The sequence below is a fragment of the Canis lupus genome, chromosome 3, assembly GCF_048164855.1.
Source record: "Canis lupus baileyi chromosome 3, mCanLup2.hap1, whole genome shotgun sequence".
Lineage (NCBI taxonomy): Eukaryota > Metazoa > Chordata > Mammalia > Carnivora > Canidae > Canis > Canis lupus.
Genome location: NC_132840.1, coordinates 42,220,047 through 42,241,542, shown reverse-complemented (window position 1 = coordinate 42,241,542; position 21,496 = coordinate 42,220,047). Strand labels below are relative to the sequence as shown.

The 21,496-nt window shown below is 37.0% G+C and overlaps 1 protein-coding gene across 6 annotated transcripts in view; it reads right to left on the bottom strand.

Annotated features, from left to right (window-relative positions):
• Positions 1-21,496, bottom strand: part of ALG6 (ALG6 alpha-1,3-glucosyltransferase) — a 67,032-nt gene that overhangs the window by 33,768 nt on the left and 11,768 nt on the right. For 5 of the 6 annotated variants that reach the window (XM_072820569.1, XM_072820572.1, XM_072820567.1 and 2 more), the window contains one exon: positions 9,607-9,691. In XM_072820569.1, coding sequence (XP_072676670.1) covers positions 9,607-9,691 — 85 coding nt within the window. Of the gene's footprint in view, positions 1-9,606; positions 9,692-15,971; positions 16,068-21,496 lie in introns of those variants that run through there. The other variant, XM_072820573.1, reaches the window with a different exon arrangement.

The following is a 21,496-nucleotide window of genomic DNA, read 5'->3' as shown; positions in this document are numbered from 1 at the left end:
CAATGCATGCTACACAGCCAAGAAGCCTGAGCATAGGGTACTACAGTATGTACCATCTAGTAGTACTTGTCTACTCCAGGAGCAACATCCATGTGAACCATCTAGGTCCTATATCTGCTGGAACTTGAAGCCAAGTAGCAGTAAATTCCACAATCTCCAGGTTATTTGGAGTCCCTTTTGACAGCTTGATTCTGGGAAACTGGACTTCTCTGGTACCCTCTGCAGACAGGCACCAATTGTGTTATTTCCAAATTCGTCTTATTACCAGGCACACTGGCACAAAGTCTTATTGCATCTACCTCCCAGAGTTGTTGTAGGATTGGGTTAAATACATAGAGCTGTTAAATCACTGCCTAACAAGTACAGAATAGTAGTTCTAACTGCCTACTAGCTGCAAAACTACTAGAATGGATCTAGCAATGGAAAACCACTTTGACCAATAAAATTGCATTTGGTTTTCTGTTCCTTATTGGGCAACGCTATTTTTTGTTTACTTTAAATTTGAGATCCTCTGGAGAGAAGTAAAAGAAGCACTGCAAAAATATATACTTACAGTAAAGTCATTGGTTGAAATGAGAAGAAAGAATGATAGAGCTAACAACCTTTATGGAAAAAGTAGCTTTAAAATGTTTCGAGTAAAGCTGCAAAATCTACCAGTAGAAACAAAGCAACTAGTTAATTCTCCTGCTTTATATATTTTGGATATATCTGAAAAGTTGTGTAAATGCTATTAATATGTTGAAATGTATTTTCCCAATGAATTCCCATATAATCTCAGTAGATGCTTTGTCAGAAAAAATTTGGTTGCCATATGAATTATGAAATTATATTCAAGAGTGTTATCATTAACAAAGATAAATTTTTTCTAATATACAACCTATAATCATGGGTATTTCGGCTTTTAAAAAATACACGTTTTATAAATTTTTTTAAAGATTTTATTTATTCAGAGAGAGAGAGAGGCAGAGACACAGGCAGAGAGAGAAGCAGGCTCCATGCAGGGAGCCCGATGCGGGACTCAATCCTGGGTCTCCAGGATCAAGCAAGCCCTGGGCTGCAGGCAGCGCTAAACCTCTGAGCCACGGGGCTGCCCTAAAAAAATACACGTTTTAAAGTGAAATAGTTTCAGACTTACGAAGGATTTCAACAACAGTTTAAAGAACTTCTGTACATCAAAATGTAAAAATTTTTATGACAAAAGACATAAGTTTAAAGACAAGAAGAGGAAGAAGATATTTAATTTATATATACACACACACAAGAAAATTATTAAAATGTCAAATACTGCTGTAGCAGACAGACTTTAAGGTCATCACCATGAATCCCATCTCCTATTGTCTGTGCCCCTGAATACATACAACTCCCTCCCCTTGAACATGGGCAAGACTGGTGACTGACTTGCTTATAACCAACAGAATATAAGATGATAGATATCACTCTTGTGCTTATATTTTATGTATATATAAGATTCTGTCTTGTTAGCATGTATCCTAGAGAGACTTTGACTGACTTTGAAGAGGCAAGCTGTCATGTTTTAGAGGCAAGCTGTCATGTTTCAGTAAGTGACCATATTGGAGAAGCCACATGGCAAAAAACTGCAAGTAAATTCTAAGAGCTGAGAAGCTTCCAAAAAGAAACTGAAGCCCTCAGTCTTGTAGATGTAAGAAAATTAATTCTGCCAACAGCCTGAGGAACCTTGAAAATGGTCGCTTCCGCAGCTGAACCTCTGAGAAGACTACAGCCCCAGCTAACAGCTGGATTGCATGTAGCCTGAGGCTCTGAGCAGAATATCAAGCTAACCCATGCCTCGACTTTTGACCTAAAAACACCCATGTGATTAAAAATTTATGTTTAGGTGATCCCTGGGTGGCTCAGCGGTGGTTTAACGCCTGCCTTCGGCCCAGGGCGTGATCCTAGATACCCAGGATGGAGTCCCATGTCGGGCTCCCTGCATGGAGCCTGCTTCTCCCTCTGCCTGTGTCTCTGCCTCTGTGTGTGTGTGTGTGTCTCCCATGAATAAATAAATAAAATTTTATTTAAAAAAATGTATGTTTAAGTAATTACTATCTGTGATCATTTGTTAACACAGCATAGAAGATTAATATATAGTAGTCTTCCCTTATCCCAGTTTACTCTCTTGATTTCAGTTACCAGTGGTCAAATGCAGTCTGCAAGCACATTGTCCTCCTAATGTATCCTCAGGAGGTTAACAGTAGTAGCTTAATGCTGCATCACAATGCCCATATCATTCACCTCACTTCATCTCTTCACCTAGACATTCTATCATCTCACATCATCACAAGAAGGTAAGTACAGTCCAATAAGATATTTTGAGAGAGAGAGACATTCATGTAACAATTCAATACATTGTTACAGTTGTTCTATTTTATTATTATAGTTATTAATCTTTTACTCTGAAAAAAAATAAAAAATAAAAAAAATAAAAATAAAATCTTTTACTCTGCTGATTTATGAATTAAACTTTATCACTGGTATGAATATATAGGAAAAAACATAGTCTACAGGGTTTGGTATTATTTGTAGCTTCAGGCATCCACTGGGGGTATTGGAACTTATGCCCCATGAGTAATGGGGGACTACTGTTACTTTATTTATAAATCATACAAGTTGAAAAGAAATAATAAAATCAAATAAATCATACAAATTGGGATGCTGGGTGGCTCAGCGGTTGAGCATCTGCCTTCAGCTCAAGGTGTGATACTGGGGTGCAGGGATCAAGTCTCGCATCAGGCTCCCTGTGATGAGCCTGCTTCTCTCTCTGCCTATGTCTCTGCCTCTATCTCTCATGAGTAAATAAATAAAATCCTTTTTTTTCAATCATACAAATTATTATTTTTTTAGATTTCTATTTATTTATTCATGAGAGACAGAGAGAGAGAGAGAGGCAGAGACACAGGCAGAGGGAGAAGCAGGCAGGCAGGCTCCATGAAGGGAGCCTGATGTGGGACTCAATCCCAGGATTCCAGGATCATGCCCTGGGCCAAAGGCAGGCACTGAGCCACCCAGGGATCCCCCCATACAAATTATTATTAAAAAGTTCAGAAACACACAAAAACATAGAAAAAAAGATATGAATATGCAAATTTGAAAAGAAATATGTTGATCAAGAAATATATTAAAAGATGTTCAATGTCACAATACTCAAGGAAATGGAAATTTTAAGAGTCTGGTTTTAAAAGATAAATTGATATATACACTGATATATATATAAAGCATTGATAAATACATGTGGAAAGAAGATATTCTGGTGTTAGTATCCATTACAGCTACTTCAGAGATTCCACTTCTAAGATTCTACCTAGAAATAACATGTGCACAGAGAAAACTTACTTTATTTAATCATTCCCCTACTAAGATATTTTAGTGTTTCAGATTTCTCATTATTATAAACAATGCTGAAATAAACAGCCATGCCGACCAATTACCTTGATTTATAAAACTTATTTTTTTTAAAGATTTTATTTATTTATTCATGAGAGACACAGAGAGGCGGGCTCGATCCAGGGACAGTGGGTTCACGCCCCAAGCCAAAGGCAGGTGCTCAACCGCTGCGCCACGCAGGCATCCCTGATTTCATTTACAAAGCAACAAGCTGAGCATAAGCAGACTCTTCCCCTAGCCCTAGGTATAAAAACCATGCCTGCACTAAGCCAACCATTTCTTTTTAATGATTGCTTTAAAGGTGGGAAACATTTTGCTCCTTGACAAAAAGGTAAAAAGAAGGTATTCTATTATTACTGCCTTGAACATGGTTGTATAAAGTTACAATGCTCGTAGCCTGAGCAGTCATCTACTGACCATGGAATGAAAACACTCAGGGGAAGCCTGAGTGGGGTGGCTCAGCGGCTGAGCGTCTGCTTTTGGCCCAGGGTATGATCCTGGAGTCCTGGATCGAGGCCCACATCAGGCTCCCTGCATGAGCCTGCTTCTCACTCTGCCTGTGTCTCTGCCTCTCTCTCTGTGTCTCTCATGACTAAATAAATTAAATCTTTAAAAAAAAAAAAAAAAAGAAAAGAAAACACTCAGGAAGAAAAGCCAATATGCCAAGAGGAAAGAATGGCAGAGGAAGGAATGGAAAAAGCCTGAGTCCTTGGTTGCTATTACTGAGCCACTTTACCAGCATTACGACCTACCTCTTGAGATAACTGAATTATTGTGTAAGCTACTATTACTCAAGTTTTCTTACTTGATGCCAAAAGTGCTCCTGATTCCACACATAAGGAATTTTCATTATAAAATTCATCATAAAATTAAAGAAATAAGTTCTCTTTTCCTCTATTACAATAATACACAACGAATAAATAATAAAAGTTTTCTTTTATTTTAGAATTATTATCAAAGCTAACACTTTTAAAGTGAACATGACCAATCCTGATATCATATTTTAAACAACCATGTCACTTGAATGAGTTTTGACTAATTACACTATAGCTAACTCTCTAAGTAAAAAGAGAAAGACTTCACTCTTAGAAAATAAGAAATCACAGAATTCAAACATGAATTGAAACAGATCAGTTTCTCTTAGAATTGCCAGGTGTACATTTTTGGTTTTTCTAGTCTATCCACTCATAAAGAGAAAATTTCTGACATTATACTAAATTGTATTTCTTAGATTTCTTATGAACTTTGTGAAGTATTACATGACCAACTAATGATAAATCATACTTCTTTATACCATATGTCTCTGTTTCTGAGCCTACCATTCAGGATTCTCATGCTACACATTGCTTAATAAAGATTTCAACACTAGGGATGCCTGGGTGGCTCAGCGGTTTGGCGCCTGCCTTCAGCTCCAGATGTGATCCCGGAGTTCCGGGATCAAGTTCCAGGATCGAGTCCCGTGTTGGGCTCCCTGCATGGAGCCTGCTTATCCCTATTATTATTATCTTATTCATGAGAGACACAGAGAGAGGCAAAGACACAGGCAGAGGAAGGAGAAGCAGACTCCATGCAGGAGCCTGATGCGGGACTCGATCCTGAAACTCCAGGATCAGGTCCTGAGCTAAAGGCAGACGCTCAACCGCTGAGCCACCCAGGTGTCCCTGTTGGGTTTTTTTTTAAGATTTTATTTATTTGAGAGAGTGCATGAGAATGAGGAAGGGGTAGAGGAAGAAGAAGTAGACTCCTTGCTGAGCAGGGAACCCGATGTAGGACTCTATCCCAGGACCCCGGGATCATGACCTGAGCCAAAGGCAGATGCTTAAATGACTGAGCCACTCAGGCACCCATTTAAACATTCTGGTACACCATTAAAAACATTTCTGGTTTTTAACAAAGAAAAAGAATGAAAATGTATACAGATAGTCAACTCTTGATTTTCTGGGCCAACGTAGGAGACAACTGATACAGAAATTGAAAAATGAGATAGATTAGTAATAGAATAACCCACCCTCCATACTGAATTCAGATTATATTCTCACTCCTGGAATCAATGTTTTCCCTGCCTAACATTAAGCCAAATGCTTCAATTTATCACTTTTCTCTAATCTTTCAATACTAAATATCACAATTATTTTTTATCAAAATCTTTGTTGAGAAGTACTTACCAGAGAATAGCCAAAAATATAATTATTTTATCCATGTAATTTTTTTGAAGTTATAAAAAGAATTACAAAACTCAAAAGCAACAAGCTGGTTTCCCTCAGCAAATACTACCTTATTCTATCAATCAAGCAAGAAAAAACACATTAAGAATGTACTAATAATTAGAACAATAATACTCACCAGTTAAATCATTGTATGAGGACATGAAACATGCTCAAAATAGTACAATAGTACTATAATACTATTAATAAATAATGATAAATATTTAGCTGATCTCTATTTTAAATGCTATGATACTGCCTACCAACCTATTAATTTGTGCATGAAACTCTCTCGTAAATGAATTATATAAAAGTAGTGACCAAGAACAAAGAATCCTAAATTGTTTATGGAACCACAAAAGACCCCATTATAGCCAAAGCAATCTTGAGAAAGAACAAGGCTGGAGGTATCATACGCTCCCTGATTTCAAACTATCAAAGCTATAGTAATCAAAACAGTATGGCATTAGCATGAAGCAGACACAGAGATCAATGGAACAGAATAGAGAGCCAGAAATAAACATGTGGATATATGGTCAATTAATCTATGACAATGGATGCAAAAACATACAATGTGGAAATGACAATCTCTTCAACAAATGGTGTTGGGAAAACTGGACAGCTATTTGCAAAAGAATGAAACTGTACCACTATCCTATACCACATACAAAAATAAATTCAAAATTTATTAAAAACTTGAATTTAAGATCTGAAACCACAAAACTACTAGAAGAAAACATAAGCAGTAAGTTCCTTGATATCAGTCTTAGCACTATATTTTTGGACCAGTCTTCTAAGACAAGGGTAACAAAAGCTAAAATAAACATACAGGATTACTTCAAACTAAAAAGCTTTTCCACAGTGAGGGAAATCAACAACAAAATAAAAAAGCAACCTCCTGAATGGAAGAATATGTTTGCAAATCATATACCCAATAAGGAGTTAATATCCAAAATATATAGAGAACTTACATATCTTGTACCAAAAAACAAACAGCCCAAATAAAAAATGGGCAGATGACCTGAATTGCCATTTCTCCAAGGACATACAAATGGCTAACAGGCACATGAAAAGATGCTCAACATCACTAATAATCAAAAAAATGCAAACCAAAACCACAATGAGGTATCATCTCATTACACTGGTCAGACTGGCAAAAAGACAAGAAACAAGTATTGGTGAGGATGTGGAGAAAAGGGAATCCATGAACTGCTGGGATATAACCTGATACAGCTACTATGGGAAACAGCACAAAGGTTCCTCAAAATATTAAAAATAAAACCAGCATACAGTCCAGCAATTCTACTTCTAGATATTTATCCAAAGAAAATAGAAACACCAATTTGAAGAGATATATGCATCCTTATGTTCCTTATAGCATTATTTACAATAACCAAGATAAGGCACCAACCTAAGTATCCATTGCTAGATCAATGGATAAAGAAGATGTGGTATACTAGTTAACTCTTGAACAATATAGAGGTTAGGAGCCTTGACCCCTGTTACATTTGAAAATCATATAGAACTTCTGACTCCTCAAAACTTAACTATTAATAGCCATTGACTGGAAGCCTTACCAATAACACAGTTAACACGTTTTGTATGTTTTATGTATTATATACTATATTCTTACAATAAGGGAAGATAACGAAAAGAAAATGCTATTAAAATCATAAAATCTGGGCAGCCCGGGTGGCTTAGCAGTTTGGTGCTGCCTTCAGCCCAGGGTGTGATCCTGGAGATCCGGTATCAAGTCCCACGTCGGGCTCCCGGCATGGAGCCCACTTCTCCCTCTGTCTGTCTCTCTCTCTTTGTGTGTCTCTAATAAATAAATAAATAATCTTAAAAAAATCATAAAATCAAATACACTGATAGTACTGTACTATATTTATTTTTAAAATTCGCATGGAAGTGGATCTCTGCAGTTTGTTCAAACCTGTGTTGTTCAAGGGTCAACTAAATAGGGACACCTCGCTGGCTTAAGTGGTAGAGGATCCAACTCTTGGTTTCAGGGTTGTAAGTTCAAGCCCCATGTTGGATATTAGGGTCACTTAAATAAGCTTTAAAAAAGTGGGGGGTTGGGACGCCTGGGTGGCTCAGCAGTTGAGCATCTGCCTTAATGATACTGGAGTTCCAGCATCAAGTCCCGCATCGGGCTCCTGCAGGAAGCCTGCTTCTCCCTCTGCCTGTGTCTCATGAATGAATGAATGAATGAATGAATGAATAAATAAATCTTTTTTAAAAATACGTAAATAAAATAAAATTAAAATTAAAGAAGGGGGGGGGGGACCAACTAAATATCCACAGTGGAATATCTACAAAAAAGAACAAATTCTTGTCATCTGCAACAACACGATGGACCTAGAGGATATTATAAGTGAAAGAAGTCAGACAAAGACAAATCCTGTATTATTTTCCTTATATATGGAATCTAGAAAACAAATGAACATAATAGATTCATATAGACAGGAAACAAACCTGATTATCAGAGTGAGAAGGGGTTGTGGGATGGACAAAATAGGTGAAGGGGATAAAGAGGTACAAACTACTTATAAAATAAGTAAATCACGGGGATGTAATGTACAGCACAGGGAATATAGTCAACAATACTATAAGTTTGTATGGTGACAGGTGGTGACTAGACTCATCATGGGGATCATTTCATAAAGTATAAAAATATTAAACCACTATGATATTTACCTGAAACTAACAGGGTTTTATGTCAATTATATTTCAATTTAAAAATAACAATAAATGTATTTTAACATTGAAAAAAAAGATATATTTCCTCAAATAAAATCCCATGAAATGGTTCTTTTGGGTGTTAATGACTCGAATAATTTATCAACATACAGAAAATAAAAAGCAGTGACTAAAGCAATCAACAGAACAATGCAAACAGTTTATACAGTCTCTAATAATCTATTAGGCATCCAATACATCAATAAATAAATGTTACCAGAATATGTTCAATAAAAATGGCACAGGCACAAATTTCTGTAAAGATATAACCACACATAACATTTCCTGAGAGCTCATTTTGTTGCAGATGCTGTTCTAAGTGCTTTACATGTATCATTTTATTCAATTATCGCAATAATCCTGTGAAATATGTATTCTATCATTTGTACTCTACAAGTTTGATAAAACCATGGCAGAGGGCAGCCCTGGTGGCTCTGCGGTTTAGCATCGCCTTCCACCCAGGATGTGATCCTGGAGACCCAGGATCAAGTCCCACGTCGAGTTCCCTGCATGGAGCCTGCTTCTCCCTCTGCCTGTGTCTCTGCCTCTCTCTCTCTGTGTCTCTCTGTGTCTTTTTTAAAGATAAAAATCTTTAAAAAATAAAAAAAAAAAACCACCATGGCAGAGAAAATTAAATAATTTCACCAAAGGTCACACAGCTAGTAAACCAGGATCTGAACTCAGGCAGTCTGGGCAGCCCAAGTGGCTCAGCAGTTTAGCGCCACCTTCGGTCCAGGTGTGATCCTGGAGACCCAGGATTGAGTCCCGCGTCCGGCTCCCTGCGTGGAGCCTGCTTCTCCCTCTACCTCTCTCTGTGTGTCTGTCATGAGTAAATAAATAAAATATTAAAAAAAAAAAAAAAAAAAGGACTCAGGCGGTCTGACTTGAGCACCAACATTCCTTACCACTAAGCTACTGCTCTTTCACATCTCATTCATTTCTAATAAAAAAAGCTTTATGAAACCACCAGAAAAAATACTGTTAACTCAGGATGATTCTTCAGTTTATGTCCAGACGAGCTTCTAAGGCATATAGTGTTCTATCCTCAAAGTTCTTATCATATTCCAGCTGGTGAGTACATAGGTAACATTCATGAGTATAAAATTTCAAAGATGACCCTCAATATGCAAGGTAATACATCAGAGATATCAGTATACACGAAAATGAGGATGCTGAAGATGAATATTTTCCTTTTAAATTATCTTAAATAATCTGTATTACATGATAAACAATAAAATCAAGTTAAAATGATCCATACCATTGTTTGACCGGTAAATTAAAAGTAATTTCTTGCCAGTGTCTCTGAGCTTCATAATCACCAAACATAGGGGGTTTTCCAGCACCTAAGATGAAAGGTAAAAAGAGCCAGACAACAATGTACTTTAATATATCAATGACATTTATTTCCTTATGAAAATTTTCTAAATTATAGAAAGGCAGTGCAGGTTAAAGAAAAGAACACAGACATAATCAAAATAGCAGAGATGAGGCCTGAATTCTAGCACTACTAGTACACTGAATGACTATGTGACCTTGGACAAATTACTGAACCTCCTTAAGCCTCAGCACATTAAAAACAGGATCTACCTAGAAGACTATTGGAATAAATAAGATAATGATGTAAAATACCCAGTAAAGTATGTGGCACACAGTAAACATTTAATAAATATAAGCTATTGTTAACATTAGTTAATAATACTAATTATAAAATATCCAAGTTTATTTTTACTTCATGAGAAAAAGTCACATACTGTCTGGTAAATATCATAAAACAATAATAATAATAATCAGTATCTATATTTTACAAGGAGCTTTTGCAAACTAAATATAAATAACTGTTCAAGTATAGAACCAAAACCAGATTATATGTTACAAAGACATTTCTTAGGTCAGGCTTTGCTGTCAAATAAGTGATATAAAGACTGTCAGTTTACAACTTTTTTTAAAAATTTCAAAACTGCTAATACAGGATAATAGAGCTTTAATAACTAACAGTTGAGAGTACTTCCTATGTGCCAGATACAGCAATGAAACAAGTATTATTATTATCCCCACTTTAGAGCTGAAAAAAGAGGTAATTCACCCAGCATCAAGCAGCAGAGTTGGACTTGAACCCAGGCAAACTCGCTCTGTAATCCATGCTTTTAATACCTAATTTATATTGCATACAACTTGGTTAAATAAGTTATTAACCTTAAGTCATGTTGGATGATATAGAGGTAATTCCATTTAGTAAATATCCACTATTCACCTAGCAGGTAACTATAAAAGTGTGAGAAGCCCAGACATGTACAGTACAGTCACAAGGTTTTAAATCAGCAACTGAATATCACATACCGTCAAATATACTCAATAATCCATTAGCTATTAATTAATGCCACATTGGAGAATGATATATTAACACTCACTCAAATCCAACCCAGATTTTCTCCAGGTTTGTAACACTACACTAAATAGGGCTTTTTGCATTTAATGGCTATGTTATACCAATATTCTTTAGTGGCAAGCATCTTCACCCAAGGAGATAACCCCACTGTTGAGATAATCATGAGAAAAGCAGATTAACATCTCCAAAGTATATACAGAGAGTAACTGTCACAAGCAATTACCCACAGTATAGACACACATATACACATACACCTGTCCCTCTCAAAAAATACTGTAACTTGTTCATTTTTGTATTCTCAGATGTAATGGCACCTGATAGATTGATTCTCAGTTAATGATGCTGAAGAATACTGATACAATCGGCATGCTATAACAAGGATTTTAAGTTCAAAAGATTTGAAATTTTGAATCCCTGATTTTCCACTTACCATATGTGCAACATTAAGTAAGCAATTTGTGATGACAGACCAAATTATGCTATTCTTTTTTTTTTTAAGATTTTTAATTTATTCATGAGAGACACAGAAAGAGAAGCTCTAGAGACACAGGCAGAGGGAGAAGCAGGCTCCCATGAGGAGCCTGATGTGGGACTTGATCCCAGGACTCCAGTATCATGCCCTGAAGGGAGACGCTCAACTGCTGAGCCACCCAGGTGTCCCTATGCTATTCTAATACAATGTTCATTTATTGGTTCTTGCCCAAAACATCTTCAATTATTCTCAGAGGCTGAAATTCCTAAACCTCTGTTCATGCTGCTTACTCTCTATTACATCCCTTCCATCAACTCATATCCAACCTTCAAGAATCAAATTCTCAAATTCCAAATTCTCCATGAAACCTTCCTTGTAAATTAAAAACACCTTGTTGACTGATTTTTAAAAATTTGAGAGAGAGAGAGAGAGAGAGCAAGGGCAGGGGGAGTGGGACAGGTAGAAGGAGAGGAAAAAGGAAAACCAGACTTCCACTGAGCACAGAGCCTGACAGGTTACTGAGATCATGACCTGAGCCAAAAGTCAGATGCTTAACTGACCAAGCCACCCAGGCACCCCTACTGTTCACTGATTTTTGACTTTGTGTAATACTTATATTTTCAGTATCACATTATTTTGTCATATGACTATACTATTTCGTAATAGTATAGAACTAAGAATTTTAGTTCTTATGAACAAGAGACTATGATTTTACAGATTCAAAGGAAACATATTGCTATGTACATACTTTCATTAAAAACTTAGTTAGGGATCCCTGGGTGGCGCAGCGGTTTGGCGCCTGCCTTTGGCCCAGGGCGCGATCCTGGAGACCCGGGATCGAATCCCACGTCGGGCTCCCGGTGCATGGAGCCTGCTTCTCCCTCTGCCTGTGTCTCTGCCTCTCTCTCTCTCTCTGTGACTATCATAAATTAAAAAAAAAAATAAAAATAAAAAAATAAAATAAAAACTTAGTTAACTGAACAGAAGAGGAAAAATAACCTATAATTTTTTTAAAAAGGGAAAATATATCCCCAATGAATTGCAATTTTTACATGTGTATTTTATAGGATAGGGATGTGTTTCTCTTTTAAAGAATACAAGCACTGTCTATGGCTTCTTTTGTGGGAGGAGGAATTGATTTCTATTTTTTGTTTATTTTGTTTTTGTTTGTTTAGTTCCACTGGAATAATAAAAGTCAGAGAAGATCTTGGATAATTTTCTATACCTGAAAAAATCCAACTATCTAGATTTTCTATAATTGCTCTAGACTTGTGGTCAATGTGGAAGAATTTACTACCATTCTCGAACAAATAGAAGAATGGATAATGACTCTCTTTAGATTTGAGAAACAAGTTTCTATCCAGAGTCTGACCTACTTCAATAAATCCAGCTGACACTGGCCATGAAATTAGTACTTAAGTTTTTAAAACTGCTAAAGTGCCCTTAAAGCAACCCAGAAGGACAACCCAACTGTACCTATGGGAGCTTCACCTGGGAAGGACAAAAAGGATTCCTTCCACAGTGATTAATTCTACAAATTCATTTACATAAAATTCAGAATTATATAAAGAAAACACACTAATGTATATTCCTGGAGTTTCAATTTTGTCTTGTTTTTTAAGGAAATGGGCTTAAGAGCACTTAAATATTCCATTTTATTAATTGTTGAACTAACCAGAATTATGCTATAATTAAAAAAACAAGTAGTTTCTTTGATAACAATACATTCTAATTGCCTTTACATTTAAATTTTAAACATTCTAAGAAAAGAGAATTTGGCTAAAATTTTCCAGAACAAAATCCTCCTTTTATATGTTCTTGGTGAATAAAAGGAAACTTATAAATAGCAGTGGATAAGTAGAGAAACCAGTATAATTAAGATTTCTTTTCTTTTTAGTTTTTATTTTTTTAAGATTCTATTTATTTATTTGAGATAGAGAGTGAGAGAGACAGAGAGAGAGAAAGAGAGAGAGAAAACATAGGCAAAAGGACAGAGGGAGAAGGAGAAGCAGATTCCCCACTGAGCAGGGAGCCCGATGCAGGGCTAGATCCCAGGACCCCAGGATTATGACCTGAGCCAAAGGCAGACGCTTAACCAACTGAACCACCCAGGTGACACTCTTTCTTTTCTTTCTTTTTTTTTTCTTTTAAAATTTACTTATTTAATGGGGTGAGAGTGCAAGAGTAAGGGTAGAGGCAAAGGGAGAGGAAGAGAATCTTCAAATCACCTCCCACTGAGTGTAGAGCCTGATCCCCTAACCCTGAGATCATGATCTAAGCCAAAACCAAGAGTCAGATGCTTAACCTAGACTGAGCATCTGCTTTTGGCTCAGGTCATGATCTAGCATCAAGCCCAACGCTGGGCTCCCTACTAAGCAAGAGTCTGCTTCTCCCTCTCTCTGTGCTCTCTCTCTCTCAGTAAATAAATAAAATCTTTTAAAAAAATAAATAGGGGCACCTGAGTGGCTCAGCTGTTGAGTGTCTGTCTGCCTTCGGCTCAGGGCTTGATCCAAGAGTCACGGGATGGGAGTCCCACATCGGGCTCCCTGCATGGAGCCTGCTTCTCTCTCTGCCTATGTCTCTACCTCTCTTTCTGTGTCTCTCACGAATAGGTAAAATCTTTAAAATAAATAAATAAAATACAGTCTACTTTAGTAACTGATATGTTGCAAAAAAAGATTCTCTATGGCTATCCCTTCTTAACACTCCACACAGCCTTTGGGGGAAAAATTATATTAGAATAAAATAATTTTCCTTTGTTCAAGTGTTGCTTTTTGCTCAAAAAGATGGATAACACTTGGGATCAACTATAGAGGAACTGTGAATCTCTACAAGACATAAACAACCAATACTAAAATCAGAATTTGCTTCCTCCCTGGAGCTCCTGGCTGGCTCAGTTGGTGAAGCCTGTGACACTTGATCTCAGGGCTGTGAGTTCAAGCTCAATGACAGGTGTAGACATTACTAAAACATAAATAAGCTTAAAAAAAAAAAAAAAGAAATAAGGAATCTGTTTCCTCCCAAAGCTTGTTTAAAAGTAACAAGCAATATTTATTCAAATTTTTAGGTCTATAAAATTAATTACATAAGCAGCACTTAATGGGTATAAAGTAAATATGTAAGAGGTATACATTTTAGATAAATTTAAATTACAATACATTTAAGTAGTTTGCCTATACAATATATGCATTTCAAAGGAGAAGTAATGGATTAATACTTAGCAAGCAGACCTGAGCTTCCTCACTTGAGTGCTTCCTAATTACAATCTTAAAATAAGATAAATGAAAAGTAAACTAAAATAAGCATGTTAAAAAGACATTATGATAACAGAAAAAGTATTCTAATTAAGAGGGAAAAAAAATCTCAGCAGAATCACAGATCTCATATTTAATTCTAAATTCTCCCAGCCTCCTATGATATAGAAGTTCTTCACATGTGAGTGCTAAAAATGTTGTATTCTTTACGGTGGGGCTAAGAACTCTGACAGAATCACCATTTTTTCTTAGTGCTCAGCATTTTATTCTTCTCATCTGAAAAATGACAAAAACATATAATAACCACCTATAAAAGATGCCTACAAATATTCTACTACTGTGCAATAACAATACTTGTCCTATACAGTAATCCAAAAGTAATCTTTTTAAGTTGACTTTCTTATGGGACAACTTAATTATTTTTTTAAAGATTTTATTTATTTATTCATGAGACACACACACACACAGAAGCAGAGACATAGGCAGAGGGAGAAGCAGGCTCCCTGTGGGGAGCCTGATGGTAGGACTCAATCCCAGGATCCCAGGATCATGACCTGAGCCAAAGGCAGACGCTCAACCACTGACCCACCCAGGTGCCCCAAGAGTGAAGTTTAAAATAAGCAGGAGTCCTGTTTTCCAGAAAAAGTAATTGAGTAAACTCAGACTTTAGGAGAGAAATGTTAGAATAAATAACGTAAGTAAGCCACAAGGATAGAAAAGTATTATATATGCTTATTGTCCTTTTCCAGTTTCCATTAAGCATCTGATTACATAGGCCAGTAACACTAAAATAGCATAATTTCTTAAATTATATTATTCTACTCTATACCTTTAGTTATTTTCAACTTCACCTCAACCCAAAAAGTTCAAAGAAAATAATGTACCTGTCAAAATTAGAAGACAAAAAGAAAATTATATAAGAACAACATAATGGTTAGGAATAAAATAGTTCTTAAAAAAATAAATAAATAAAAATAAAAATAAAATAAAAAGGAATAAAATAGTTCTGAAGAAAGAAAAGGAGATGACCATCCAATGGACCAGTTATGGGTTGAAAGCAAAGGTAACATAAATTACACATTTTACATAACAACTTTTAACTGGGCTTTTCTTCTGACCTCCTTCCCCCATTCTTGCTACCAAACTAATTCCCTCCTTCCATTCACAAACTTCTAAGAGTTGAGGCAGCCCCGGTGGCTCAGTGGTTTAGCACCGCCTTCTGCCCAGAGCGTGATCCTGGAGTCCTGGGATTGAGCCCCACGTCAGGCTCCCTGCATGGAGCCTGCTTCTCCCTCTGCCTGTGTCTCTGCCTCTCTCCTTCTGTGTCTCTCATGAATAAATAAAATATTTAATAAGAAAATAAAAATAAAAATAAAAATAAAATCTTTAAAAAACAAACTTCTAAGAGTTGATATGCCCTCTTGTTAACTTCCATTTAGTACTCAATTCATTACAATCTGATAATTGAAAGGCTCACAATGGCCTACTGGAGATCTTTTGTCTAGTCTTACCTTTCACACTACTTGACAGTCTAGAATTTAGGTCAGTCCTTATTTCTTAAAATTCTCCAATTTCCTGGTTTCCAGGCTCTAATACTCCTTCCTCAAGGTTTCTTCTCTTTTTTTTTTTTTTTTTTTTTTTTATTTTTTTATTGGTGTTCAATTTACTAACATACAGAATAACACCCAGTGCCCGTCACCCATTCACTCCCACGCCCCGCCCTCCTCCCCTTCTACCACCCCTCAAGGTTTCTTCTCAACCCCTTTTAATAATTCCTCTTCTCTGTTAAAGTGATCAGTGGTCAAAAAAAAAAAAAAAAAAAAAGTTTTATTTTTGCACTATAAATGTCCCCAACCCTGTGGCTTTAACCACCATTAGGATCAGAGTAACAGGGGCCCCTGGGTGGCTCAGTGGTTGAGCATCTGCCTTTGGCTCAGGTCATGATCCTGGGGTCCTAGGATGGAGTCCCACATCAGGCTCCCCACAGGGAGCCGGCTTCTCTCTCTGCCTGTGTCTCTGCCTCTCTCTGTTTCTCATGAATAAATAAATAAAATCTTTTAAAAAAAAAAATCAGAGTAACAGATGGAGCTTTTAAAAACACAGATTAGACCAGTTTCCAGCAACGTGGCAGACTTAGGTCATAAAGACACCTCCAATACAGGGTGGGGTATGGCTGAATTAGCATCAAAACAAGAGAATTCCTTAGGAGACAGAAACAACAAAAGAAATTTAAGATCCAGACAAGTAAGCACTTGTCCTGAGGGTATCCAATGACCTCTTCTGGCTATGGGTCAGCAACTGAGAAGTTCTATGCAATGCATAAGGAGGTATAGCTTAGAACTTGAACAGGTAAAAACTTCAGTGTCAGAATCATCTACTAGGATATAAAATAACAATGCCTTTGGGGAAATGGTGAAGATAGTATTTATCTCTGCCTTGGTTCCTGGTAGTACAGGAAAAAAAGAAGTCTCCTGAAAATTCCTAACATTATCACACACTCACCCAGTATAGGTCCTAAATTCACACCAAGAATTACAGCCAAAGAAACCTTAAGATGAGAATTTAATTTGACTTTTGTTAATAGAGCTCAAAGGGGCATAGCAAGAGGCACCCTAAATCTTCTGTGGAGAAATACACAGTAAACTTGAGCCTCAAAGAATTCTCACAGATAAAAGTTTCTAGTAACTTGAACTCACAATTTTTTTTTTAAAGATCTTATTCATTTATTTGAGAGAGAACAAGGGCAGAGGGAGAGGGAAAAGCAGAACCCCCACTGACCAAAGAGCCCGATGTGGGACTAAATCCCAGAACCCTGGGAACACAACCTGAGCCAGAGGCAGACACTTAACCAACTGAGCCACCCAGGAACCCAAGCTCACAATTAAAAAAAAAAAAAAAAAAAAAAAAATCACTAAACCCACAAACAAAATACCATGAGCTAGAGTCCAAAGAACCAACAAACCAGGAAATCAGACTGCAGGGATTAGAATTTTCTGAGAGGAAATATAAAATAAGTATTGCTAATATGTTTAAAGATATAAAAGAAGGCACAGAATATGTTGAAGGAACAAGAGACAATTAGAAATGATGAAAATGATTTGAAAAGGAAACAAATAGAACTTTTGGGAATAAAAAAATACAGTAACTAAAATTGTAAAAACTCAATGGACAGTTAAAAAACAGATTAAACACAACCAAGAAGGGGATCCCTGGGTGGCTCAGCGGTTTAGCACCTGCCTTTGGCCCAGGGCACGATCCTGGAGTCCCGGGATCAAGTCCCGCATCGGGCTCCCGGCATGGAGCCTGCTTCTGCCTCTCTCTCTCTCTCTCTCTCTCTCTATGTCTATCATAAATAAATAAATGAATGAATAAATAAATAAATAAATCTTTAAAAAATATATAATAAAATAAATAAACACAGCCAAGAAGAAAAGCAATGAAAAAGATAGATCGGAGGATTATTTAAAAAGTAGTATGAACAAACTATGAAATGGGAAATATAGATTATGAGACATAGAGGATAGGATGAAAGGACCCAACATACATCTAATAAGAGTTGCACAAGGAAAATAGAAATGAAGGAAATGCAATACTTGAAGAGAGAAAGGAAAATATAAACTCAATGAAACAAAGAGATTGTTGTCTGTTTTATTTTCTGCTATATAACCTGCCTTTGGCATGGGTACCCTATATATATGTGGCAAATTAATAAAAGACTAAAGAGCTAACATATCTAACCAGAGTTTTACAAGGAGGAAACAGAATGAGAAGAGACAGAAAGAAAGTTTCTATTGATTAAAGTCAGAAATCCCAGAAAATTCTGAGGATAATTTTTTTAATACTCGTATATTAATACATCATAGTGAAACTGCAACGAGAGAAAAGACAAATTACCTATAAAGAAATAACAGCTAAAATGACAGCTGATGTCTGAACAGAGCAACAGAAACTAAAAGACAATGAAATGAGATTTTCAAAATATTAAGAGAAAAGGATTGTTGGGGCGCCTGGGCGCCTGGGTGGTTCAGTCAGTTAAGCATCTGCCTTTGGCTCAGGTCATGATCTCAGGATCCTGGGATGGAGTCCCACATCTTCCCCTCTCCTACTTGCCACTCCTCCTGCTTGTGCTCTCTGTCAAATAAATAAATAAAATCTTAAAAAAAAAAAATTGTCAACACAGAATTCCAAACCCAGTAAAATGTTAGGACCTAGAGCAAAATAAGGCATTTTCAGATAAAAACTAAGCCACCAACAGGCTCTCACTAAAAGAAAACCTCCCAGGAGGTACCTAGTTGGTTCAGTTGGTAGAGCATGTAACTCTTGACCTCAGGATGCTGAGTTCAAGCCCCATACTGGGAACTAAAGCCTACTTTAAAAAAAAAAAAGTTTTTTAATTTAAAGAAAAGTTTTAAAAACCTCCCAAAGATTTGAGGTGCCTGGGTGGCTCAGTCAATTGAGTTTCTGATTCTTGATCTTGGCTCTTGTCTTGATCTCATGGTCATGAGTTCAAACCCCACATTGGGCTCTGTGCTGGACCTAGAGACTACTTGAAAAAAACAAAAACAAACAAAAAAACTCCCAAAGATGGACTTCAGTAAGAAAGAAAATTATCTCAAAAGAAGATACAATATGTAAAAAGGAAGGTTAAGCACAGAAAATGAGAAACATCAGGGTAAACCTAAGTACTATTAATTGTATAAAACAGTGATTAATGTCTAAAATCTTAGGCAATAATAACATTTTAATAGCAGAGATGAGGATTTGTAACTAGTGTTAAAGCATCTCATGGTCCTTGCATTGTTCAGAAAGAACATATAAATATTAATTTTAGACTCTGTTAAATCAGTATATGAAAATCTCTACACCAACGCCCTGAAAGAAAACAAAGCATAACTTCCAAACCATCAGGAGAAAGTGGAATTAGGGTGGGGAACTCGTTAGTCAGGTCTAAGTGACAGGGATTCAGAGGTAAAGAGTAAAAGGATAAGGGTGCCTATTTAAAAAAAAAAAGAACGAACCATCTGCTCCACCCACTGAACCAGCCAGGCACCCCTCAGCAACAAGCTTTTTTTTAAAGATTTTATTTATTTATTCATGACAGACACACAAAAAGAGGGGCAGAGACATAGACAAAGAGAGAAGCAGGCTCCATGCAGGGAGCCTGATGTGGGACTCTATCCCAGGACCCCGGGATCACATCCTGGGCTGAAGACATGCACTCAACCGCTGAGCCACCCAAGGTGTCCCAGCAACAAGCATTTAGAAAAATGATTTTTTAGGGGCACCTGAGTAGCTCAGTCAGTTGAGCATCTGACTGTTGATTTTGGCTCAGGTAGGATCAGTGTCATGAGACTGAGCACTGCATCAGGTTCCAAGCTCAGCTGGGAATCTGCTTGAGATTCTTTCTCTTCCTCTTCCTCTGGACTCCCCCACTCCCCCACTCCCTCTTTCACTCTAAAATAAATAAATCCTTAAAAAAAAAAAAATGAGGGGCACCTGGGTGGCTCACTGGTTGACTTCTGGCTCAGGGCATGATCCCAGGGTGCAAGGATTGAGTCCTGCATCAGGCTCCTTGCGATGAGCCTGCTTCTCCCTCTGCCTATGTCTCTGCCTTTCTCTCTCTGTCTCTTATGAACAAATAAATAAAAATCTTTTTAAAAAAATGAAAGAAAAACAGTTTTTTAAAAGATATCATCTATAGGGGATCCCTGGGTGGCTCGGCGGCTTAGCGTCTGCCTTCAGCCCAGGGCATGATCCTGGAGTCCTAGGATCGAGTCCCGCATCAGACTCCCTGCATGGAGAATGCTTCTCCCTCTGCCTGTGTCTCTGCCTCTCTCTGTGTGTCTCTCATGAATAAATAAATAAAATCTTTAAAAATAATAAAAATAAATAAAAGATATCTGTAACAATGAGAGAAAAATATGTAAGATAGCTAGGAATACATCTAATAAAGGATACATAAGACTTTCATGTAAAAAGACGACTTAAATAGGGGTGCCTGAGTGGCGCAGTCAGTTAAGTAGAAGACTCTTCTTTAGGCTCTAGTCATGATCTCAGGATCATGAAATCGAGCCCCGCATCAGGCTCCTGGCTCAGTGCTATCTGCTTGAATTTCTCTCTCACTGTCCCCCTCTGCCTCTCCTTGTTAAATAAAGGGAGAAGATACATATCATCTTAATGGATTAAAAGTCCCAGGGTGGGGGTGCCTGGGTGGCTCAGTAAGTTAAGCATCTGCCTTTGGCTCAGGTCATGATCCTGGGGTCCTGGGATCCAGCCCTGCATCAGGCACCCTGCTCAGCAAGGAGTCTGCTTCTCCCTCTGCTCCTTCCCCATGGTTTGTTCTCTTTTGGGTAAATAAATAAATAAATAATCTTTTTTAAAAAATAAAAGCACAAATCATAAAAGAAAAAGATTAATAAATTTCACTATTTTGTCCTGTCTATCTAGACATCTTAGGATGTGGGGTGCCTGGCTGGCTCAGTCAAAAAGCATGCAACTCTTGATCTCAGGGTCTTGGATTCAAACCCCATGTTGAATATAGACATTACTTAAATAAACTTAAAATAAAAAGAACCTTAAGATATGATAAGAAGGGAGGCCTGGGTGGCTCAGTGGTTGAGCATCTGCCTTTGGTTCAGGGCATGATCCCGAAGTTCCTAGGATCAAGTCCCATATGGGGCTTCCTGCATGGAGCCTGCTTCTCTCTCTACCTATATCTCTGTCCCTCTCTCTGTGTCTCTCATGAATAAGATATGAAAAGATAACCCATAAACTAGGAGAAGATATTAACAATTGTACAAAGGTTAGCTTCCAAAATATAGAATGCTTGAGGAAAAAAAAAATACAGAATCCATAAAAAAAATGGAAATATACAAATGATAGCAAATATCCCAGAAAAGGAAATAGAAATGGCCAGTAAACAGGAAAATAGGTTTAAGCTTTTAGTAATGAAGGAAAGTCAAATTAAAAGCATAATAAAATATCATTTCACACACTCCAGGGAGGCAAAAATTCAAAATCTTAATACTACCAAAAG